Here is a 24,671-nt window from a genome sequence, read left to right as displayed (position 1 = left end):
CAGGTGGCGTGGCTGGGCTGGGGTGATGCGGGCTGAGAGGCCCGGAGGGGATGGGTGGTGGGGGATGTGTCCCAGCCACGTGGGGATGTGGATGCACGGGGCTGAGCCCCCCAGGTGTGTGACCGCAGTGTCCTGGTGTTGGTGTGGCAGTGGGGTGGCACAGGAGGTCTCTGGTTGGGCTCAGGGTCTTTGCTGCCTGTTTTCTGTGGGCTGGTCACTCCAAATCCCCTCCAGCTGTGTGGCAGTGGTGACGGTGCCGGGGTTTGGCTGCCCCCAGAGCTTCCCTGGGAGCACGAGTCCCTTCCTTGTGGAGGCTGAGAGCTCCCTCCTGGCACGTGGAGTAGTGGGGTGCAGGTGGATTTGTCGGGGTGAGGATGTTGGGGTGAGGATGGGGGCTGTGTTTTGGTCTTGCACTGAAGGTGCTGGCAGCTTTCCCCCCCCCATGGTGCACACCGCCAGCCACCCGTGGGATCAAGCTGCTGCAGTCCGGCTCTGGGCAGCTGGAGACCCCCCTCTTGTCCCCAAAAGCAAGGATTTCTGCAAGAGCAACCAATGATTTCCCCTGCTGCAACACGCCGGGCAGCAGCAACGCGTTTATTTAGCAGTAAAGGAGAGGGGAGCACCACCACCAACAGGAAAAGCAAACGTACAGGGGGAACAGACTGCAGGGACACGTGGACAGACACGCGAGCGCCGCGGCTGGGCTGCCCTCCGGCAGCACGACGGGCTGAGGAGTGTGGTCCTGCCTGGAGCATCAGGAGCTGCTCCTGGAGGACACAGGACCAAGCTGAAAATAACGTGGGGAGCAGAGGAGGCGGCGTTCTCCTTCCCCAGCACGTTTTGGAGCCGGCTTCTGGCGCTGTGCAGGAGGCAGGCCCACGGGCACGGCTCCGTTAGTCCCACGCAGCGAGGGTGAGCAGCTCCGGGTGCTCGGATGCAAATCCTCTCCGTAACAACAAGGCTGGCGGGGACAGCAGCAGGACCGCGTGGTGCCCGCGCCCGGAGGATGACCACGGACTTCCAAGGAAACCTGCTCTCGGAGAGGGATTGAGCCCAAGTGCAGCCACTGCAAGAGGCAGCCTCGGGAAGGAGCCAGCAGCGTAACCAAAAGCAGCAAGATGCTCTGCAGGGACAGAGGAACCGCTGCGGTCGGCCGTGCAGGCTGGCGTGAAGGGCACGTGTGCGTTGGATGCAGGAGAAGCCGCCCTGGCACGGCAGGGAAAGGCACGGAGCCGCCGTGTGCCTGCAAGGAGGGACCACGCAGATGCCTCAACAGAGCCCAAAACCCCGCTGGGGGAGCAGGGTCCAGCCCGGGCTGAGTTTCCCTTATGGGGAGTACGACTCCGGGGGCATGGCCTGCAGTTTCAGCAGGAATCTTAGTGTCAGCACCAGCTAACTTCCTCCCCCAGCCCCATCTGAGAGCCAGATGGAAGGTGGAAGTCAGCCTGGCGTGTGGCATCTTTCCCTCCTGAAAAAAAAACCACCCTTAAATACGGGAGCAGGCTTTAGCAAGTTTCTTCTTTCCAGAGGAGCCGTCCCATATCTCTGTAGTCAATGTTTGCAGCACAGGACCTGTATTTCTCCCCACTAATACTGCCAGGGTGAGCTTTGTTTCATTTTGGTATCGGCTACCTGGCTACATCCTAATCCACCAGGGCCGAGCCCATCGGGGTGACAAACCCCAAGGTAACAAAAGGACTGGGGAGCCATACAGAAGCGTGGCCTAGCTTCGACTTTCCTGGCTTTTGGTTGCTTACGAGGGAAGTTCCCAAAAAAATATCAGTTGGGAAAAAATTAAGACATCCTATTTACAAGTTCATACGCACTTAAAATACATAGTTAAGCTCCATTCCTCTGAGAGGGCGTCCTGCATCTGCAGAAAGAATGGGGCTCAAATGGTCATCAAAAAATCTTTAAAGGTTTTTTTTTTTTTCCTTAAAAAAAATAAGTTATTTCAGACCTGACAAATCACTTGCCAAAGGGAAGCAGCTGTTAAACAGAAGCAGTTACTCAGTCATACAAGGGCAAAGAAAGCATCAGTCAATGAGCTTTAGAGGCTTGTATAACAAAGGAGGCGATTTTAAAAGCTTTAAGAAATCCAGCCTCGGGCACACGGCCGGCTGCCAGCTCTCAGCGACCCAAGATTAAAGCTGTGGGGTTTCCAATCGCACCCCTCGTGCCGGTGGCAGGGACACTACACCCACAGCTCACCGACCTGCAGCGTGTCAGCTCCTGCCGAGGGGTCTGGGAGCTGAATCCCGGTTCGGTGCCATCGGGGCGGTGCTGAGCCAGGCCGTGGGTTCACGTGGGGTGTCACGGCCCCGCTCTGCTCCTCCTGGGAATGCTTTCTTGGCTGGCGAGCACCCCCCGGGTTTGTGGGGGAGCCACAAGCTGCTCCTGCCCTCCTTCTGCCCTCCCCGGGGCCAGGTGAGACGTGGGCAGAGCCAAGCCTTGGTCCTCGGAGGAGGAAGGTGAGAGCCAGATGCAGGTTTTCTTGACGGGGAGCTCCGGGCGGACGGAAACGGCGAGAGTTTCGTTTCCCCATGCTACAAGGGGAGGGGGGGGTGGAGAAGAGGTGTCCGAGGAAGTTCAGTCCATCACAGGACGAAGAACAGGATGAGCACCACCAGCAAGATGACAAAGAGGACGATAATCGCGCACCACTGCCGTCGGTCTGGAAGAAAAAGGAAGAGTCAGACCCCCTGCGTTAACACCGAAGGGAAACCAGGGGAGAGCTTTTCTTCACCGTACTGCTAGGACCCCAAATTAAGCTAAAGAAGCCACAAATGCTGAAGGAGCAGCTCCTTGAACAGCAGGACAAGCAGCATGTCCCCTGCAGGCTCCTCACGGGGTGACAGCGCTTGTTCCCCAGGATGCTGCTGGTTTTTGGGACAGTCGTGCCATTTTGAAGTTTCTCCCCAATCAAGTTCAAGCAGACTTGATAAGCTGCTCCAAAAGTGATCGGGAAGAACAAGCAGGGGGCCGCTGTGTGTTGCCGCTTGTTTGTGGAGTAACCTGCTTGCTAGAGGAAAAAGAAGGGGGCAGTGAAAGCTTCCTAAAAAAAGCCCTGCCGGGAAGAGCTCGCTGCAGCTCCCCGTAGAAGATTGCCAGGAATGAGTCTCCCCAGGGTATTTTCTACAAATTGCCAGCCCCCGTGCGTGCTCTGCAGATGCTCCACACCGCACCGCCTCCAGGGCGCTCAGCACACCACCAGAAGGGAAACTTTGGCTTTCCTCTGGAAATACATCCTCGTGCCTTTTCCAGCGTTCAACCACCACCCTGCACTGCTGCTCTACGCCGTCTGACACCGTTCTGCTCCCGCAGTGAAAGTTTCCCCCATCTGGATTCGTGCTCGGCGCCGACTTCCCGGCACCAGCCACAGTCACGCCGCGAGCCGGGGCCGCCCCGCAGAAGCCACATCACTCGTGTGGTGCCTGGCTCTCCCCGGGTGAGCTCCGACCCTGGGGGTGGGACGCGAGGCTGCGCAGCTGCTGTCGGGCCCTGGCTACGTCTGGGAGGGCAGAAGCCCTCGCTGCTGCCTCCAGCAGCTACACGAGCCCCCAGAGGGGTGAGGGAGGAGGGCGGCGGGGACTTCCCGGCAGGCAGCAGCTTCCTGTTTGCTCTGCCCGCGGCGCCCGGCCAGCCGCCAGCCCACCGGGTTCGGGTGCAGCCTTTTAAGGGCTTTTCTCACGAGCTCGGCCTCCCTCGCCTCTTTCCTCCACCCGCTGAGAGCCCAGAAAGTCCCCGGACAGTCCCCGCGTCTGCAGGGCTGGCGCCAGCAGCCCCGGGGCCGGCGAGGTTTGGAGCAGGGGGGCGGTGGCGATGTTTTGTGCCACCTCCAGAGCTTTTGCTCAGCAGGTGGCCTGGGAAACGTGCAAGCGGCGCAGGAGGCTGCAGAGCCTTCCCTCCTATCGCCTGGGAAGGGGGTTTTCCCACTGCAGAAGTAAGAACATAAATAGAAAGGCATCTGTAAATAAAACAAAGGCCGAGGACAGGCTGCAGAGCAGCGTCTGGGCACGAGCAGCTGCAAGCTTTGGAAATCTTCCCCGTCTCCAATCTTCTGTGCACCCAGAGCTGCTCCCTCCTCTCTGCTCGGCTCTGGGTGGGTGGGAGCAGGCAGCGCCCCAGCCATAAAACCCAAGCACTTGTCTCTCCCACCTCCCAGGACCTACCGCTCGTCATGTGAGACACTTTGGCCAGCTTCTTCATGACGTTGTCGAGCCGCGAGTGAGTGCTGTCCAGCTCGTGGGAGAAGTCGTCCAGCATCCTGGGGACAGACAAGCACGGCACCCATCAACAAGCAAAGCCACACGTGCCTCCAGAGCTGCTCGGCGTGCCCACACATGCTGATCAAAACACCAAGTTGATCAGTGCAGAGAAAAGCCGAGCAGCTTGGTTTCCTGAAAGCACCCAAAGCGGGAACGACAACTGGAGCAGCAGCTCTGCTGTGGTGGGAAGAGCACTTTTAGGGTGCTCTTAAGCTCTGTATGGAAGTTACCCCTCCAGTTCCTCCACACAGCAGCTGCAACGATCTGGAAGCCTTTCTGAAGCCTTTCTGAAGCTGTTTTGTTAGTGCCAAGAACCCACTTGAAGACAGACGAGCACATCCAGCATCACGGCTATCCCAGCCATCTCCAGTGAGTGGGACTTGAAAGCTTAACGTGTTTAAAAGGACGGCTTCCCTCAGTTGGAGTTCTAGGGCACTTGTTAAACCTTCTCTTGGTGGAGAACAAGGAGCTGTAAAACTTGTATTGCCTTAATTATCTGTCTAGCAAGCCCTGATCACTTATGTGGTGATCTAGAAAGGGCCCCACCACACCGACCTGCTTCGCAGGAATCCTGCAGGAGGTGGTTTAAAGTTCCTGCTGTCCACCAGAGACATCACGTCAGGTGGGGCATCGCCCTCCGGCCTCCCATCAGCCAAACCAACCCTCCCAGTGTCTCCTAACTGGAAACTTTATGTTCTTGTTTGCAAAGGCCATGCACAGGGAAAAGAAATCCAATTTGTACGTAAATGGGAGGATACAAATGGCTTTGTGAGCTCGCCTTTAACCCTCTGTGTGGGTGAGGGTTATTTTTAGCTTTAGCTATGAAGGCAGCTCTGTGCTGCATGTTGTAGGGCTGGCAAGGCAGAGCTCTGAGCAGCTCCGTGCAGTTTTCCATGGGTAGCACAAAGCCCTGCGGAGGGGGAAGCACCCAGTGTTCCTGTTAGGGCAGTGCCTGCCCTCAGCTGCTCGGTGCTGCTGCCTGCCTGGAGTCAAGGAGCATTACTGCGTGCCTTAGGGGTGGTGTTTAAAAGAGTAAGAGAGAAGGCAAGGCAAACTGGCAGCTAAACCTGCCCCAGGTGCAGGCTTTCAAGGCAACGAGACTGCGGTTGGATCCTTGCAGGCTGCAGTGAGAAATGCTTTCTGCTGCCTGAAATCAAAGGCAGTCTAGGGTGCTGGAGGGGACGAGCTAGGAGAGACGGCGCCGGGGGACTGGGAAATTTTGGGACTGAATGGGGGCAGAGGTGTGGCAGCGAGGACCCCAGGTGTGCAGCCAGCCCCGGGGTTTTTGGTGCTGGGTCTCCCACTTACACTGCCTGCTCCTCCAGCTCCCCGCCGATGCGCTGCGACATGTTCTTCAGCACCCCGATGCTGCCAGAGACCAGCTCCAACTGCTCGTCTTGCTGCTCCACGATCAGCTGGGGGCAAGGAGAAAGGGAACGGGCGGTTACAGGTCTGCTGCATCGGGGCCAGCTGCTTGGACGGATGGCCAAGCACCACTGCGGTGCCTGGAACACACCAAGGTCTCCAGGATTGTGTTTCTAAGAAATGCCTGAGAAGTGGCAGCAGCAGCAGAGCCTCCCCAGCTGGCTGCAGCCTCCCCTACCCTGCCTGCAAACTCAGCCTCAGCTCAGCCGTGCTCCCTCCCTGCTGCACTCACCGCCGAGATGGTTTTGTGAAGGACCTGGCCAGCAAAACCTCCTCCAGCTCTGCTGTGCCTGCAGCAGGAGCCGTGCTGGTGCCTAACCCGGAGCACTCTGCAGTTACCAGGGGGTTAATGCAAGTCCGAGGCTGCCGCAGCTTCTGCAGCTAAAAATAACAAGTCTGGTTCTCCGCCTGCCCCAGGAATAGGCCTGCTGATGTTTTAAGTCACTTTCAGGGCACAATCACGCCGAGGATTTGGTTTACCCTAGTTACCTACTTCGGAGCCTGTTTATCTTCCTCCAGTCACTAGGTAAGGCTCGCCTGAAAGCCGGGGTGGTGGTGAGCGTCAGGAGCTTCAGCACTTTGCTGCAAGTGGCCTATTTAAGGGCCTGTGCCTGGGTGGGCTGCTGCAGGGCGGTCTGTGCTGCTTGGGCTCTGCTCCAGGCAAACTCCCCCGGCTCCAGGGAAGCACCTTGCCAGGGCTTCTTGCCCAGCCTTTCTCACGAACCTCATGTTGACAAAGGCAGGAAAAGGCAGCTGCCACGTGCTCCTGCTCCCTCGCTGCTCTGAGGAAGATGGGCACAAACAGCAGAGCACAAGCAGCCAGCTCGGTTTTTAGTGAGGGAAAGTTGTGTGAGCAATGTGCGCCCTCCCGGCTGAGAGCTTTCTGCTTCCCCAAGGATTTCGGCAGTCCTTGCACTATTAAAGCTTCGCACGCTACGGCTTCCAGATTGCCTCCTGTACGCAGCAGAAGACTGAAGCCTCAGCGGTTAAAAACTGCGCCAAGACACATCCGAAGCTGCACCGTACGTGGAACACACGCATGGAGATATGCTGCAAGCTCAGACGACGGCTGTCAGGCTCCTGGATCCAGACCAGCCAGGGACTGGAATTCTTTTTTTGGCTCCCACAGCCCGTGCCCCATCCCCGTGCCGCCCATTTGGCAGGCAGAGCCATTCGGGCTGCAGGGTGCCAGCTGCCTTACCTGTTGTTGAGCTTGCTGCTCCTCAATGAAGTGTGAATTTGCTAATTGCAGCTCCCGGTCCAGACGGCTGTATTTGTCAGGTCCCGAGCTCCAGCTCTGACTGCTGCTGTCTCCCAGGAGTGCCTAAAGAGAGGCAGAGACCCCTCAGCAACACCCCTGTGCCTGCTCGCAGCCCATCCGCAGGGCGCAGCGGACACAGCAGCGCTCCCGTCCGCTCACACAGCATCCTTTTCCTCCTGCTCTGTGGCTATTCAGAGTGCTGGCACAAACTAAAACAATGCAGTGTCAGCGTGGGAAACCTCCGCAGCCTGATACTGCACAAACACTGCTCCAGCAAGGGGAGAGCTGCAGCACGGCCGACAGAGTGAGCAGGAGGTTCACGCATCGTGTTCTTCGATTCAGGTTACCCGTTCCTCTGGCGCCCTGCTGAGTTGCCAGCACACCAGACCACGCTTGCTACCTGCTCTGCAACCTCAGAGAGGTTTGTGCAAAGCCAGCAGAGATGTGGCTTCCCAGCTGGGCCCCGGAAGGAAGTTTTGCTGCAGCTTGCACAGAAAGGCCTCTGTTTGGCAGCCCCAGCCCACCAGGGTCAGGTCACCAGCAGCCGAAAGCCAGCCTCCTGGAAAAGCTGCTGCAGCCCAGCACAGCTCAGGCTTTGTGGTCTGGAGGGAAGGCGAGGGGCTGGGGAAGGGAGAGGAAGGCGGCAAGGGGAAATCAGTTTTCCTGACCAGATGTCGCCGCGTGAGCTGGGCCATATGGTCTCCTGCAGCCAGCAGGAGCTTAAAGAAAAGGAAAGCAGCAAAACTCAGCTACAGACTTGGAGGTAAGGGGCTCTGCTTCTCTGCTTTTCGCCAAGCGCCTCAATCAAGCCTCTAAGAGGCTCTGGAATCAGCTCTGTGCCTCAGCAGCTTGCTGCATTTTGTCCTTTTTGCCACCAGCGGTAAGACTGATGCAGTCAGGTAAGTTTGTTGTACGAACAGCATGCCAATTTTTAGAGGCAGCTCTGGGAGTCAGTGCAGAGATCTCCTTACAGTTTCCCCATCAGCTGAGAAGCACAAGCTGCATCTGTTCCTGTTCCTTAGATTACAAGCGCAGACAACCTGAGACTCCTTGAACTAATTCCATCTTCCCACACTGTTGTGCCCAGTAGCTATTTGTGAGGGTATGTGCTGTCCTGGCTCCTAAATACAGAGGATTACATTTACAGGCATGGATTCTGACTCTGTTCCTCCTGTAGCTGAGGGAGATTCCCCTTTCCACAGGGTGATGCAACGCTGACGGTTGTACACAACCATTTCTGGAGACAGAGACAGATGGTGAGTGGTGACTTACTGCTCGCAGCCAGGCCTGAAGGAGGGGGGCAGCAACGTGCCTGCGAGAACCAGCGCTCTCAGGTCAGCAAGACAGGCATGGTTCACACACAGCTTTACTGCAGCACACAAACCCCTTCCCAGAATAAAGGGTTTTAAGGGGATGAGCTGCAAAACGGGATAAATATTGTAATTACAGCTTTTAGGGAGTTTTGATCAATGCTATGCACTCTACCTTATGATGTGGGACCCCAGACTATATGGAAATAAGTTTCCCCTAACACCTATCTTAAAAACAACAGGTGCTAGAGGTGATAAATCCTCTTTAAAATACTCTTTAAAAGTACCAAATAACCATTGCAGTCACTTAACTTGCCCGTTTCTGATTCTCACCTGTCTGTTTTTTCTTTCAGCCAGTGCTTGCATGGAGGAGTTTGACATCTGATCCTTCATCTCCTGTTTGGTCAAAGAAAGAAGTAGCACGTGAGCATTAGATTTGAGACGACAGGCAGCTTCAGTCTGATTACCAGGCTGTCTATGACCAGCAAGCTTTCTTTGGGGGAGTGGAGGAAGAAAGATTTTCTTTGAAAACATTCAGTTTTGATGAGTCTGGAAAAACGTTGTTAAAAGCTCCATTGCGGTTCATTGTTTTACTAACATCAGGATCAATGGCAGTAGGGTATTTTGAGAATATTCCTTATTTACTACTCGTTCTGTTCTGCTACAGCCAGAAAGGCTGTGGTTTGTGTAACACTAACGTTCCCACTGACAGGCTGTAAGGAAGAGTTATGTCCTTGAACGTCTTGGAAGCCTACAGCCTGCACTATTCCCAGCTGCATCGGGTTTATTATCGCATAGGACAAGACAGATGTCCTGCCCTGTGGCCACCTCTCTGACTGTGCCTGCGTTTGGTCTCTTGCGAATTCAATTTTGCTCGAGTTCCTGTAGAAGATGGCTAGCCACAGAAAGCCACCAATTACAACATGAAGTTTTTATGGTTTTTATACGATCCAGCATATGCTGATCATGATGCTGATCCAGTGCTGATGTCACCAGGTATGTTTTACTGTTCAGAGATGTGTGCTACATCACCGGAGCAGCAGATCCCACTCAGTTACTTCTCAGCGGCTAACGCACAGCCTGCTTTGCAGCATGAATCCCCCCTCGTGGAAAATGGAAGTCAACTGCGCAACGCCAGTGAAGGATTTCATTTAACAGCAAGAGACGCTGCTCCAAAACCCATGAGCCAGCAGTTTTCAGTCAGGAAAAGAGGACCCGAAAAGCAGGCTTGCCTCATCCTGTTTGTTTGGGGAGCTGACTGCACCAAGGGCAAGGCAGCGAGCACATGCCCGCTGCTGGGCCCGGTGTGTTTTCAGAATCAGATCCCAGGCAGCTCACCGTAAGAGCTGCATCCAGCCCACAGGGCTGCAGGTAGGATAACAAGCTTGCTGCCAGCCACAGCAGTGCAGCTCGTGGAGGAGGAACATCCAAATCATGAGGGAAAGCAGAAAGTAAGCTACGCTCAGCGTAGCTATTAATAGGGAGAGCACTTCCTAACTAGCAGCGTGTTACCAGGCAGGGAGAAGATGTTTGGGAAGATGTTTCCTTCTCTATTTATTACCACCAGGTTGTAAAAATCCCCCTCTTGCTTCTGAATCCTCCCTAACCACTACGTGAATCAACGCCTCTGCTCCTGCAGGTGCTGCTGAGCTTCTCTTCAGTGCTGCCTCCAGCATGGAGCTGTGTGAAACCGCTGCCCAGCGGGCAGAACTTTGCCAGCCCTGCCTCCCTCTGAAGGACTGGTATTCGAGAGTGAGCTTAAACTAAAAAAAAAAAAACATCTTCTCCGAGTTAAAAATAGAGCTAATGGTTGTTTTGACTGTTTTGCAGCAGTAGGAAGCTGAAGTCACCACGTAAGTAACACCAGGCTTTAAACAGCTGTCCGTGTTCAAAGTGGACTCTCTGGTTTTGAAAACCAGCGACAGGAGCTCAGGACAGTCACCACTTCCTTTACCTCCGAAGGGAGGCTGCAGTCCCCCCTGCAAGGCAGAGGGGTTTCGAGGCTTCCTTTCCAATTTCTACAGGCTGCCAGGTCCATCGGTACAACAGCAGCGTGCTCAGGCAGCCCCTGGAGGGGAGCACTGGGGAAGAGGAAGGCTGAGAGCAGGCAGGTAGCAGGCTCGTTCTCCTCCCCTGTTCAGCACCGACACCAGCTTCCCTTCCTTTTAACCACCTTATCACCCCCCTGCTCCCATCCCGGGTGCTCGGGTCCTTACCCTGACCACCTGCCGCGTGCTCGTGATGAAGGCTTTCCTCACGCCCAGCTCCGTGGCATCGAGGTTGAATTTCCGAGGGTTTGCCTCGACGATGCGTAGGGAGCGAGTCAAGGAGTCCCCGTCAGCAGTGTTCAGAACACACACACACACCGACTGCCCTGGAGGGAGTCTACGAAGCAGCACGTTCCCAGTGTGCTGCGCCTTTTCCCCAAATTTCATTAGCAAACTACCAGCCACTGGAGGAAAAAAGGCACGGCAGCAATGTTCAGCATGGTATGTGCACCAGCATGAGGTTTCTCTCTTGCTTTTTTTTTGGTTCTCCAGTGCTCTGCAGCGCTTTCGGGAGTGTTCAGCTGAACACAAGGGAAAAGGAATAATTCTGGAAGCCAGCCTAGAGGATGACTGACTACACAGAAACCCAAAATCATACCGCACAACAGGCTCTTTAGAACAAAGCACCTTATAATACACCTTGTCAAAAGGAAAACAAAAAGGCAGGGGGAAATCCTTTTGCTGAACGCATTTGCCTTCATTTCTCATTTGCCGTTTGAGAAAAGCTGAGCAATGTGCAAAATTCAATCCCAAACAGTCCTGATTTCTGCAAAAAGTAACAACTAGAAAGCACTGGTGCTCAGCTGTTCATTACAACCCAGGAATTGCATGCCCCAACCTCCAAAGGACCACGGAAAGGATATTAATTGTTTCATCCAAGTCTTCCAGGTCCCACTCGATGCTCCGCAGATTGTTCCTGAGCTCATTAGTGGTCCAGTCGATTTCTTCTCGTGTGGCGATGGAGGGATCTTGCAAGAGCTCTGTCCACCTCTGGAAGAGCCCCTGGGCGGTGTTCACAGCTTTCTGCACCTCCCTGCAGTCGTGGTGATAAAAGAGAAGTGACGGGATTACAATCAGCAGGCACGCTGGGGCAGCACCACGTCCAAAAGAGTTTGGAAGCGCAGCCTCCTCCCGGACATACTTCCTTCAACCATCTCTAGTTGATTTTGTAAGATAAGGATTTACCCACAGGACAACCTGGCCTCCTGCTGAAGCACGGAGCGATGAGCGCTAACAACTTCCAGCTCAGCTCCCACAATTAACGAAAGGACCAATTTCTTTTGGGGCAGTTTCTGCTGAGTGTGGTGAAGGCGAGACAGGGCAGTGTGAGCTCTGAACGAGGCTGCTCCTCGGCAATTAGTATTCTGCATTCCTCTCAACAGCTTTCCTCTAAAGACTGTTGACTACCTGAGCAGGATACCCCAAGGGCAAACAAAATTACAGGAACCCGTCCCCACAATAGAGTCGGGCAGGCTGTTGAGTGCAGCACTGTTTATTTTAATTTAACATTAAAAAAATACACAGCTCTAGTAGGCTGGCTTGGGGAACAGAAGTCTTTTCTGCTGCTCTAAGCTTTTTGGAGACGAGCGCGTTCACGGCATGGGAACGCCGGCTCTGCTGCCAGCCCTGAACATTCGTGGTGTGGGGCGAGCAGCAGGTAACCATCGGTACGTGCCATTATCTGTACCCAACGCTGCAGTTTATAGGTACAGGGGGAGCCCAGATGAGGGATGCAGGCAAATCTGCTGCTGTGATAGCCCATGGAGAGGTGGCCACCAGCCCAAGAGCTTGCACACAGCATCCAGGTAAGATGCAGGTATTTATCCAGCAAAGGAGTTTATCCGTGGGGGGAAGCCCAGAGTGGATGAATCATGTCTGCACCCTGCAGCCCTTGCAGGGGTATGAGGGCTACAGCTCTCTCTACCTTGCACCATGGCCTGAAGCACTCAGTTTTGTTGCCTAAGCTGAAGTCTCTCTGCACCCCGAAGTGTTCCTCCTCTTCTCGCACATCTGTGGCTCCACGTCTGCCACATCCAGTGCCCTGAAGTCAGCAGCTGGCATCAAGGACCTGGTCCACTTTGTTCCCTCCGCTACTTGCTAGCAAAAGTTGTTTTTTTTTTCACCTGAGCGTACTTGGGGAAGTACCTACGAGCAGGAATTCAACGCAAAGCTGGATGTCCTGATGGGAGGAGTCACGAACGCCAGGAAAGCAAACTGAACACACTGTGGCTGGGCCCAGCCACCACCAACCCCTTCCACCCCAATCTGCTGGCTAATAATTAACGCCGGGAGCAGCAGAAGGTCCCCTCTCCCCTCCCAGCCCTTCCCCTTGCGACGCGGGAATCTCTCTGGAAAGTTTGACAGCCCGTTTGCTCCCCACCCATGGTGATTCCTATTTTTTCCCCCCCAGCACCAGCTCGACCTGGTAGTGATCTGTTTTTGCTGGCCACACCAGCAGCCCTTCCCACACCTCTCACGCTTTTATGGCTGCTCCCACTGCTCCCCTTCTGCCCTAAGCACCGTGCCAGCCTGATGCCGGCACGGCATGAGCTGAAGGTGGCTCCATGCTGAATTTTAGACGCTGGCTAAGGTGCTTTCGCCCTGTTATTTATGGTTTTCCTTTCCTCCGGCCTCCATCCACCGCCTTTTGTTTTGTGCCTGCCTTTGTTCAGCCTTCCCCTTGCTTGGTTTCTCTCCGTGCCACTGTCCTCGCTGCGCTTTCTCTCCCTCCCCACCCACAGCGGGCTCTGGCGTTTTTAGGGACACCCCTAGAGCTGGGGTGACCTGGAAGTGAGCTGCTCACCGCTGGGTGACATTTCTCAAGCCCTTGCCACCTGGCTGGGAGCTGGGCCACCACGCCGGCGTGCCAGGAGCTGCACCTGCAGCACGCACACCTCCAGCCCTCCTCTGCCTTGCGTCTCGCCTCGGGCTGTGCCTGCGGAGCTGGAGCTGCCGTCGGGGGCTCCTGCTGCTCGGACAGCCCCCGGGCAGGCAGGGGAGCCCCAGATGTCCCCCTGGTGGCACTGGGGGGGCTCTGAGATTGTGTGTGGGGCATCCAGGGGGGCTGGGATAAGCTTTGGGGTGACAGCTGGGGGGGCGTGGGGCTGGATGCCCTTCCTCCCCTTCACGTCCCGTCCTCATCCTCGCCAAGCCCCCAGCCCTAACCCTCGCCCTCCTCCTCCCAGACCCCCCCCCAAGCCTCTTCTCCCCCTCACCTTTCCCCTCGCAGCCCCCCAGTCAGGGGTTTTAGCCGGGACATATTTATTTTAGTGCCAAAACCCTGACGCCCCCCCAACCCTCCCCGCTCCCCCCACACCCCTTCCTCCCCCTCATTTCCCCCCAAACCCCAACCCTCGCCCCATTCAGCCCTCACAGCCACCCCCACCCCCTTCCTCCTCCTCGCAGCCCCCCAAAACCCCAACCCCTCTCCCCAAAACCCCAACCCCTCTCCCCCCCACCCCAACCCCTCTCCCCCCCACCCCTCGCCTTACACCTCGCAGCCCCCCCAGATCCCAACCCTCGCTCCTTCCCTCACCCCTCCCCGGCCCCGATCTCGCCCCCCAAGCCCCAGACGGGTGCCCCAAGACCCCCTCAGCCCCCCCTGCCCCCCGCTCACCCCTTCACCACGAAGAAGGGGTCCTCCATCGACATGATGGCGCCGCCGCCGAGCGCCCCGGCCGCCCTCCCCGCACCGCATGCGCGCCCGCCCCGGCCCCGCTCCGCCCCGTCATGGCGGTAGCCCGGCCCCCGGGGCCCTGAGGGGTTTTGGGGTCCCCTTCTCCTTCAGTTCTGATGTGGGTTTGGGAAGGGAGGGTGCTGGGGGAAGAGGGTCGTGGCAGCCCCTCAGCCCCGGGATGATGGGGAGGTGGGAGGGTGCCCCACGGAGCTGCTGTGGTATGGGGTTGGGGGAGCACCGGGGGCAGCTCCTGGGGTTCCTCCAGCCCCAGCCCCTCGCTGTTCCTTCAGCCCTGCTCTCTCCACCGTGGGGCTCCCTGCTATGGGTACTGGTAGCCCTGGGCTTGGAAAAGCTGGCAGAGGAGGAACATCAGTCCCATGGGACAGGCAGCAGCAATCCCCCAGATCTTGGTCCTGATAGTGGCTCTTGAAGCAGCAGCAATCCCCCAAATCTTGGCCGCAATGGTGGTTCCTGAGGCAGCAGCATTCCCCCAAATCTTGGCCCCGATGGTAGCTCTTGAAGCAGCAGCAGTCCCTCAAATCATGGACCTAATAGTAGCTCTTGAAGAGGCAGCACCAGTCCCCCAAATCATGGCCCCAGTGGGGCTCTTGAGGAGGCAGCAGCAGTCCCCCAAATCTCGGCCACAATGGTGGGTCTTGAGGAGGCAGCAATCCCCCAGATCTTGGCCCTCATGGTGGCTTTAGAGGCAGCACCAATCCCCCAAATCTTGGCTGTAATGGTGGTTCCTGAGGCAGCAGCAATCTCCCAAATCTTGGCCCCTCTGGGGCTCTTGAGGAGGCAGCAGCAGTCCCCCAAATCTCGGCCACAATGGTGGGTCTTGAGGAGGCAGCAATCTCCCAGATCTTGGCCCTCATGGTGGCTCTAGAGGCAGCAGCAATCCCCCAAATCTTGGCCCTGTTGACCAAAGGGCATGCCCCTACCTGCTCCTTCCTAACGTGGCCGCGGTCCAGCCCCCCTAGCAAAGGCAGCGCTGCTTTGCTTACGGGGCAGGCTCCGAACCCATTTGCAGAGATGCCTCCTCAGCATGGGAACCGGGGAGGTCGCTTTTGCAACCGCAGCACGCTTACTCATGACTGTGGGGTGGGGAGGCCGCGACGCATGTAAAACTGGTTTCTGCAGCTTGTGGAGCGAGGGAAGAAAGCTGCCTCCTGCCCTGGCCAGCCCCACGCCTGGGAAAAGGCAGCTTGTCAGGTGTGGTGCAACGCGGGGTGGCTTTAGGGCCTGCCTTGGTCCTCGCTGCGCCTTGCACGGCTTCTTTCCCACGCCGGCAAACGTGCCGTGACAAATGAGCAAATGAGTCCTGCGCTGAGCAGGGGCTTCCCCAAGGAGATGCTGAGCCAGTTAGGTCTGTCCCTGTCCCACAAAGACCTCATGCTCCGCAGGGCCCCACGATCAGCCTGTGATTTCCACCTGTGCTTCATGCTCCTCCAAGCTCCTGCCTTCCCCCTGCCCAGCTGCCAAAGCTTCTCTTTTTTCAGGACTCGTTTCTGCCTTCCCTTGCTGTAGTCATCATGCTGCCACTAAAAAAAAAACAACCCATTGCCATAATTCCCCGTGCTGTGCTGCAGCCCTCACCTCCTGCTCCAGTCATTTGGGCCTTTTTGCCTGGGCACAGGAGGAAAAACAGCAAAGAGAGGGGAGCGTGGGTCAGCCTGGGGCTGCTCGGCAATTCTGGGTTCCTCCTGTGGAAGATGTCCCAGCAGAGGCCGTGTTTCTCATCATGTTGTGTGCTAACCACTTCTGGAGGCGCAGGATGCCATGGCAGAGACATCCCCCTCGTGCCTGAACGTGTGCCCTCACCAGCGAAACCCCTCGGAGGCAGCCGGAGCATGTCGGAGCCTCCCAGGGAGTCGCTTTTTGCTCTCGGGTTTGGTTGTGGTGGTTACGTAGGTGGTCTGCTCGTGCACTTCAAGGCGTGGTGTGTGCTGAGCAGGGCACCGAGGGTTATCAGGGTTAGATTTGCTCAAACACTTGTGAAAGGCTAGCGGGGGCAATTCGCAGCGCTTTTGCTTCGGTGCACACCGGCTGTGCACTTCAACTCGCTCTCATCCCGTGAAATCTTCTCCAGGCTGTGAATGAAACAGGGAAAAACCTGGAAGATTACTAGCAAAGAGTTTCAGAAGTCCTTTCATAGATTTTAGGAACCCTTTACACACTCACTTCGTAGATAATGGTTCTTACTGGTCTGTGAAAATGTGTAAAGCTTTGCAGAGCTGCCAAAGGCTGAAAATATGGAGGCACTACTGAAACATAGGGAAGCTGCAGACTTTACAGGAAGAAAAAAAGCAGCCTTTGACACTGGAAATTCATTTACATGATTTAGCAAATTATTTAGGTCTTTCACATGAAAGCCACTCCAACTGCACTGCTGTCTTTTTTCAAAATGGGCACATTTTTGCTGTTGCTCATGAGAAGCTCCGATTTCTGTCTGGGAAGCATTGGGGAGCTTTTCGGTAGCTTTCCTCGTGCTCGGCTGATTCCTTGCTGGAGAGGAGCACACAGCAAGTGGCACACAGCTGCAGAACTGGTCAGGAAAGATCTGATTAAACGCTTCTGCGGCGAGAAGTGCCAGCTCGTCAAAATCCAAACTGTCTGCAGAGAAGAACTGGGTTCACCGAAAGTTTTATCGGGAAAATTCTTGTGGCGTGTCTGTACACGCGCAGGGCTGTGCGTGTGATCCCATGCTAGCTGGTAGCCTGGCGTTAAGAACATGCATTTGATGTGGAAGAGATTTTTTTTTATTATTCTGGGGGAAAAGCTGCCTTGGTTTGAATCTGAATTTGCAAAAGTATAGGTGCTTGGTGTTTTTTTTGTTCGTTTTTTTTTTTTTTTTTTTTTTTTTCCCCACAGACAAGGTTTTACAGCTAGAGGAAGAAGCAATAAAGCACAAATGGGTTTCAGATGCTTCTGTGTTTTCTTTTCTTTTTTTTTTTTTTTTTTATCTCCTCATTTGCATTTTTAGTCAAAGTTGTTGAAGATTTTCAATGGTGGTTGTGAGAAGAGGATTAAGCCTGTGGTAACTTGACGTGAAACACTAGTCTGTGGCTAAGCATTAGGTGTCGTGTTGTTTTTAGAAACCTGTGGTGACTGAACTGTGAAGTGAAAAGGAGGCAGACGACACAAGGCCCGAAAGGTGCGGTCGTGTGTCATCGGCGACTGAGGTATTAAAAGAAAAAATGTCCCAGGAGGTGACAGCTCCTTGCTGAGAAGAAGCCTTGGGTGCTGGAGGCTCCCAGGCGCACATGCAGGGCCAGCGAGAGGCAGAAGCTGGAAGGCACTGGGCTGCGCATGGGTTAAGGAGACAGCAGGGAGATGTCAGTAAATCAGAGGGGTTTCTGCCTTCTTAGGGCACAAGACATGGTCCTCGTGCGGCACTGAAGGTCTCAGGGGCATCAAGAAATGCGTCTGCAAGGGGTGAGGTGAGGCAGAGCTGATGGAGTGGGTTCCCATGGGCTTGCAGCTGGATTTTCTGCTGTTTGGGAAGGAGTGGAGCCTGACCGCAGCTCTCCTTGTGGTCACAGCCTTCCTCCTGTTGCTGTCCCTCGTGTGCCCTCTGTTCAGCAAAAGCTGGTTTTGTGCCATAGCCTCACCCTAGCATGGGTTCGTAACAGTGAAAGGTCTGTCTGTGCAGAGACTGATTGGGCAACCGGACAAAAATGTCCACAATGCCATTAGGTATGGAGTAAATGAGCAGCAGCAAGGTGGTAATTCACGGAGGATTCAGGATGACTCTTTGGAAGAAGTATTGGTTGGCAGAAGATTAATTTTCCTCTTCACAGTGCCTGAATAAACGGTTATTTAATGAAGAGGAAAATGAGAAATGCAATTGAGCAAAGGTGGCATAACTTTTTTGCAGGGCAAACCTCTGGAACTCCCTGCCGCAGGATGCCAGTGGTGCTGAGGGCTTGTCTCAAGCTAAAAAGTGATTAAGTTACTTGAGTAACGAGGTTGCCAGAGCCCTGGTTACCTTGTAGATTGGTGACAGGAGGCCGGGCTGACTCCAGTTAGGGATGGGAGCTGTGCTGCTGTGGTGGGTGATGTGAAATGGGAGGTCTGGGGCACCCATGTGCACACCCAGTGAACCCATCCTGGGAGGAAATGAGAAGGAATTTTCCTCTGGCAGCCTCACCCTGAACCATTCCTGGTTATCCCCATGTCCGTGGAGGATGATTTTTGTCCTGAGGCTGCTCTCCCTGACCTCAGGCCCTGCCAGAGTCAGCCCCACAACACAGATAAAGGGCACGGTGGCCCAAGGAAGGTCCCTGCAGGAGGAGAGGGGCACAGATCAAACAGCACAGGGGGAGTCAGCACAGGCACAGACATTACATTTTGCCGTTTCCCTTCATTGCAGGAAGAAGGGTTGGACACAGAGAGGATCTGCTCTGCCCGTGCTGCTCTTCTCGGCGGTTGCAGCTCTGAGGGCATGGAAGTCCCCGTGCCTTTGGACTCTAAATAAGCCTGGCGTGTTCTGCCAGCCAGTCCCGCCGACACCAGACCCCCCTTTTGTTAGCCTGGAGCTGGAGCAGGCGCAGGAGAACAGCTGCGAGGCATTGTGCAGCCTTCCCCATCGCGCCTCAACGGGAAGCAGGGGAAGAGAGGCCACATCTGCGCTCTGGGATGTGCACGGGGCTGCAGCCGGCACTCGCCCGCCAGCTAAAAGGAAGGTGACATTGAGGCGCAGGGAGAGGAAAGAAATAATTAGGCTGCGACTCCTTCGGGCAGGCAGTCTGCCCCGCAGTGTGCTCAGCTGTGACTTCGCTCGCCTCTGTGTGGAGTTTGCACAATTAATGTGTGATTTTTTTTTTAACCCTGTGCCGGGTGAACACTGCCGAGGCTGCTTTGTGCTTGGCAAGGAGGGAGCGCATCCCTTGAGGTGAGACAGCAGAGCAAATTGCTCCGGCGATGCTTTCGGCGAGCTGGAAGCGGGGGAAGCCGAAGGGCTGTCTGTAACCTGCATCCCAGCGTGGCCCTGGTTATTCCCTGGAGAATCCCTCCATCTGCCTCGCTGGGTTAGCGAGAGCCACGGGCCACGGTCCTCTGCACTTCTTTGGAAATGGCACGGGGCCCACTGTGGCCATATCAGAGAGGAAAAAAAGTACAGGAAGGTGGACTACAATAGAAGGGTTGTCTGATAGGAAACCCCGGACAAATAAATGCGTTCTTTCCCCAGGAAACCAAAGCCAATTTCATAAAACAGTGGAAGATGTGGGGCCACGTTTTTCCAAGGGAAATGGCTGCCTGAAGAAGCTGATAGCTGGGTGTGGGGCTCTTTTATTTTTATTGCTTTTCCCCTTTTTGTGTTTGGAGAGGTTGCCCTAGGGGAAGCAGCAGGATTTCTGATGGTCAAGGGGTCCGGGTCACGGGTCTTGAGGAGAGGAGAGGAAAGGGAAAATGTTAAATCATTTGTGCAGGGGGGAAAGGGGGAAATCCCAGGTCACTGTGAGAAAAAGATGCGTAGGAGTGCTGCCCGTCTGGGGTATCGGCGCTCTCATCTCTGCTGATGGGAAGGGGGTTTTTAACCCCGGAAAAACCCTTTGCTTTCTAGCACCCTGCTGCGCTGCACGAACACGCTCTGCTGTGGTTTACAGGGCAGGTACATTGGCGCTCTCAGAAGCTGAGGGAGCCGCTTCCTCCCCTTCAGCCTCACGTTTGTATTGATTTCGTCGTTTCGCTTCTGTGTTGTGTTTGGTTTTCACCCGGCGGTGCTTAGTGGTTAGTGCTCTTCGCTGTGTTTTGGGGTGTTTCTGAGCTCTTCCGACCTTATCTTCAAACAGGGATAAACCGGGACGGTTGGGAACCCTGGGGGATCAGCTGCTGACATCCGACCGCGGGAGGCTGAGGCTGCATCCGCGTGAATCATCGATTTTTTGGGGGTGGAAAGCAACCCCAAACAAGCCTCTTCCTCCCCCTGCACCCTGCGGGGGTCTGACACAAATGGTTTCAGATATCTAGAAGTGAACTCAGGCTGGGGCTGTGTATGAATCCATTTGGAAATGTTCCTCCGTGTCCTTGTAGGTTTCTGTCAGCCTGGGTTTGCTGAGGGGTTTAGTTGCCCTGAGGCTCCGTTTTCACTCGGGGAAGCTCTCTGCCTGAAGGCTTTTATCCCAGCCCCACTGCTGGTGAGAGAGCATCCCATTCCTATCTTCACCCCAGCAAGAGCCTATCCCACAAACCCTATCCTGAACCAAAGAGAAGAGGGATGATGTGATGGAATAATGCTGGGACAGTCCAGCGAAGCGATGAGCAGCCTCACCCCGTGCCTCCAGGAGCAGACCCGGCTCCCACCGGCGGTCTCGCCGTGAGGTTTTTCCATCTCCTGGCTGCAGCTCGCTCCCCGGGGCCCGGCGCACATTTGGTGACAAGCCGCGGGGCTGGCTGCCGGAGGGCCGGCGCCGCTGTGGAAACAGGATCTCGGCAACCACATCCGCAGCCCTGCCGGTCGGCGAGGCCACGCTGCGCACCAGATGGCCGGGGCGACCCGAGGCTGGCCTCCCACCTCCAGGCAGGCGTTCAGCACCCTCACCCACCCCGTTTCCGAGGGCTTTCTGCCTTCTCAGACAGCAAAAACCACCCAGCCCACGCTGCTGGGGCTTCAGGAGGCCTCCCAGCTGCGAGGCAGCAGTGCTCCAGTCCCCCAGCGCTGATGTTGAAGGCAGATTTCAACGCCTATAAAAAAAAATAATAAAAAATAAACTGGTGGCGCGCGCGGCCCGCTGCAATTATTATTTGTACCACAAGCTGTTTCCTGTCCCGAGCTTCTTTTATCTGGCATTGTTTGCCTTTCCAGGTGGGGCTGTGGGCTCCCCGCTGCTCGGCCCCCCGGGTTTCCTCCACCCGCCGCAGCTCGCAGCCGGGGGCCACCTTTGTCTGGCAGCCCTCGCCGCCTCCCCCGGCCCCGGCTATTTCAGGAACGGGGCAGCTGAGCCGGAGGAGATTGTTAATTGTTTGCCAAAGCCCCTTCCAGATCCCAGGCGGAGATTAGAGCGCCTCTGGCTCGTCACACCCTTTCCTCCGCCTCCTTTTCCTATCCCCCGGTGACCTGGGGGGGGACATGGGGGGCGGACGGATGGACGGACGGACGGATGGATGGATGGACGGATGGGTGGACGGGTGGACAGATGTGATGCCTGCTCTCATGGGAACCCAGCACCTCCGGGAGACCCCCGTGGGTGTCCTGCTGAGGGCTGACGGCCGGACAGACGGCCCGAACGGCCGGACAGCCGGACAACAAAGCCGGCCCCGGGCGCGGGAGCTGACCTCAGAGGCTGCCATGTGACGCTGCCTCCAATTTCCTAACGCGTGACATCAGCCTGGGAGGGAAAAGCAGGGAAAAGCCGGCACCAAAATACCGCCTGCGTTAAAAGGGCTGGCTGAGAGCTCCTCTCCCACGTTTTTCTTTTCCCCCAAAAAAAGCAGCCGCCCCCTGACCCCGCTGCTTTTTGCAAAGGGCACGAAACGCAGCTGGGGTCGGGCAGGGCTTTTCTCCCCCTGGGAGCCTTTTGCAGGCTGGGAGGCTGCGGCCACGGGTGAGAAATGTCGCCTCGTGTCATGGGGATGAGGCAGCGAGCAGCAGGACGGGTTGCTCAGCTCTTACTCAGCACGGATCCCCGTGCCGGGTCCTGCCTGCCCTTATTCAGCTTCATTTCGGGCCGCGGAGAGGCCGGGAGCCGCTGCTCTTGAGTCAGGCCGGTGGCATCAGAAGGACCCTCACCAATAATGCATGACACGTGGCTTTATTCTTGCTTTTATTCACGTCTGCCGAGGACAAGGGGGTCCTGCAAGCAGCCGAGGGGTCCCAGAGCATCCCGTTCAGTGCCACGCAACCCCTCGGCCTCGCTTCCCAGGGCCACGACATGGCGCGGACAGGCACCGGCGGGCAGGCAGCCACACCGGCCGTGGGCGAGGAGCGGTGACTGCCACCCCAAATATCCCAGCCCAGACCTGCCCCGGCTGGTTAGGCTGACCCGAGGGCTCAGGCCAAGGGTGTTGCTGGCCCTGGGAGGCGCGGGAGCAGGTTCGGCAGGTCCGAAAAGCCGAGGACAGCGACGGCGGCGCTCGGTTCCCACCGCCGCGGCCCGCGTTCCTCCGGCCTCCCACGCCGGGTGTGGGAGGGAAAGCCCTGCTCCGCTGCCCTGCTTTGCTCCACAGCCTCTCAAGGAAGGGCAAGGCGGCTGCTGTGCTCCGTCCAGAGCAGCGTCTGGGGCTTTCTGACAGGAGGAGAACACACGTTTGGGGTTTTGGGGGCAGGAAGGCTCCCACTGTGCCAACCGTGTCTTGATGTTTCTGTGGCCGAGTCTTTGTCTGGTTTTTGTTACCGCTCTCACCAGCCACCCCCTTGGCCCTCCTGGAGGCCAGGACATGGTGGCAGCCCCTATCAACAAAGCACGGAGGCAGGAGTCGGTCGGGAAGGCTCAAACCCTGCCCGCCGGGATGCCATGACCAGGCTATGAGCTGCGTGCACCAGGGAGCTGGCACAGAGCGTGCAGAGCGGCAGAGAAATTCCTGCAGAGTGGAAAAGTCCTTCCTTTTTTAATTTATTTTTTATTTTTTTTTTCCCTGGCAAAATTACAGCATCCTTTTTTCGCCCTGCAGCAGCTCCCCTCATCCTCTGCATTGCCCCCATCAGCTGCCCCCATTGCCCCGTGGCTGCCTCGTTTTGGGGTCTCTGGGGGCGAGTCCCCGTGAAAAACAAAGGTGGCAGCAAGCTGTCACGTGTCGGCCGGGAACTCCGCAGATAGAAACCGATACTCCAGGGCGGCACATTTAACTTCCTTAATTTTGGGCCCGTCCTTTCACTTCTTGCCTCTCCGTGCCGCCTCCATCGCGGGCGGTGGTGGCTCACTGGGGAGGGAGGCCCCTGCTCCGGCCCCGAACCTCATCCATAGGGGAAACGGAGCGGCTGGCTGCGGGCAGAGGAGCTGCAGGGGGCTTTCAGCCATCCCTGGAAGGGTTCTGCTGGGTTCCTGGCCAAAATTTGGGCACATTTTCCTTGAAGCACCCAAAGGCGTGCTTCCCCCTCCCCAGCCAGCGCCAGTTCCTTCTCCAGCACCACAAGACAGTCGAGGCCGGTAGCGAAACTTTGGTTCTGCACAGAACAAGGCTTGTTCTTTCCTTTTTTTATTTTTTTTAATTTTTTTTTTTCCAAGAAACGTTTCGTTTGCCCAAATTCCCACCTGTGGATCTCTGTGCCCCTGCAGAACCGCTGCGGGCTGGGGTGCACCGTGGGTGGCAGCAAGGGCTGGTGGGGGAGGAATGCTTTGCAAAGGGCAGGTTGTCCCCATTTGACATTGGACTCAGCTGCTGCTGTTCCTTTTTTTTTCTTTTTCTTCTTCCTCCTCCTCCTCCTCCTCCTCCTCCTAGGTTTATGGCCGGTGTGGGCCCACCCCCAGCCTCCCCCCGGCGTTGCCGCTTTAAGGGCCCTCTCCGCGGGGCGAGCTTTCGAACCCGCTCCCCCGCCTCGCCATTGGCCGGCGCGGGCGCGCGGGGGCCGGCCGCCGATTGGTCGGAGCGGCCGGCGGAGCGCCCTGATTGGCCGCGGCGGGGGCGGTATAAAAGGCGGCCGCGCGCGTGGGGCTCGCCTCAGTCGGCGGCGAGAGCGGGCGGAGCGCGGACACGCGGCGCGGAGCGGAGGGCCCGGAACCAGGCGGCCCCGGAACGAGGAGGCCCCGGCCCACCCCGCTGCCCCCCATGGAGTTCAAGCTGGAGGCGCACCGCATCGTCAGCATCTCGCTGGGCAAGATCTACAGCGCGCGGGGCCAGCGCGGCGGCCTGAAGCTGCACAAGAACCTCCTGGTGTCGCTGGTGCTGCGCAGCGCCCGCCAGGTTTACCTCAGCGAGCCGGGCTGCCCGCCCGAGCCGCCCCCCAACGCCGCCTGCGGGCCCCCCGAAGAGCCGCCGCCGCCGTCACCGCCGCCCCCGCAGGACGAGGCCGGCCCCAGGCTGCCCGGCGCGGCCTGCCCGGGCCCCCGGCCGCGGCGCTGTTGCTGCGGCTGCTGCTGCTGCTGCGCCTCGGCGGCCGGCGAGGGCAACCGCGAGGCCTCCCGGCAGGACTGTGCCAGCGCCACCGCCAGCACCAGCGCCCCGCCGCCTCCGCACTGCCCCGCGGAAGAGGAGCGCCGCGGAGAGGGGCCAGGCGGGCTCGCCGGTGAAGAAGCCCCGGAGGGAGGCGGAGGAGCCGCCCCCGCCGCCCCCACCGCCGCCGCAGGGCGAGCAGGAGGACATGGAGACGGGCAACGTGGCCAGCCTCATCAGCATCTTCGGCTCTAGCTTCTCGGGACTGCTCAGCAAGGAGCCCAAAGGCCGCCGGCGGCCGCCCCTTGACGGCGGCGAGACGGCAGCGGCCACCCCCGCCGAGGCGGCGAGCGAGCCGGGGCAGATCTGCTGCGACGAGCCGGTGCTGCGGACCCTCAACCCGTGGAGCACGGCCATCGTGGCCTTCTGACGCGCCGGCCGCACAGACTCGCCCCTCCGCGGGGAAAAAAAAAGGACAGACGGGCCCGGGGGTGACCCCCCTTCTCCCTCCCGGCCGCACGGGAAGGCCCGCGGGGCCGCAGCACTTCCCCTTCGCCGGGAGCCGGCCGTCGGCAGCCGCCCTGGGAGCGCCCCCGGCCCTGCCCTCCCGGAATTCCCCTTCCCGGCCGGGCCTCCGCCCTCGCTGGCGCC

General features: G+C 57.3%; 2 protein-coding genes across 2 annotated transcripts; one reads left to right on the top strand and one right to left on the bottom strand.

Annotated features, from left to right (window-relative positions):
• Positions 1–559: 559 nt before the first annotated feature.
• On the bottom strand, positions 560–13,999 carry STX6 (syntaxin 6). The gene is made up of 8 exons (XM_082766026.1): positions 13,929–13,999; positions 11,165–11,345; positions 10,481–10,564; positions 8,598–8,660; positions 6,895–7,017; positions 5,577–5,683; positions 4,173–4,267; positions 560–2,674 (listed from the first exon to the last, which is right to left on the bottom strand). Exons 1-8 carry the CDS (start codon positions 13,961–13,963, stop codon positions 2,598–2,600), a joined length of 765 nt encoding a protein of 254 aa, XP_082622152.1. The 5' UTR covers positions 13,964–13,999; the 3' UTR covers positions 560–2,597.
• Positions 14,000–23,600: 9,601 nt separating this feature from the next.
• Positions 23,601–24,665, top strand: IER5 (immediate early response 5). Its single transcript, XM_082766587.1, is given in 2 exon segments — positions 23,601–24,107; positions 24,109–24,665. Coding segments are annotated over 2 exon segments (753 nt in total). The 5' UTR covers positions 23,601–23,696; the 3' UTR covers positions 24,451–24,665.
• Positions 24,666–24,671: the final 6 nt, after the last annotated feature.

Source organism: Aythya marila (assembly GCF_965140915.1).
Source record: "Aythya marila genome assembly, chromosome: 8".
Taxonomy (NCBI): domain Eukaryota; kingdom Metazoa; phylum Chordata; class Aves; order Anseriformes; family Anatidae; genus Aythya; species Aythya marila.
This window is presented reverse-complemented; position numbering and strand designations above follow the sequence as displayed.

Coding starts and splice junctions, on each gene's coding strand:
- STX6 (XM_082766026.1), bottom strand. CDS start 13,963: ATGTCGATGGAGGACCCCTTCTTCGTGGTGAAGGG. Junction 11,346..13,928: donor CCCTTCTTCGTGGTGAAGGG/GTGAGCGGGGGG, acceptor CCACGACTGCAG/GGAGGTGCAGAAAGCTGTGA. Junction 2,675..4,172: donor AGTGTCTCACATGACGAGCG/GTAGGTCCTGGG, acceptor TTTTTCTTCCAG/ACCGACGGCAGTGGTGCGCG.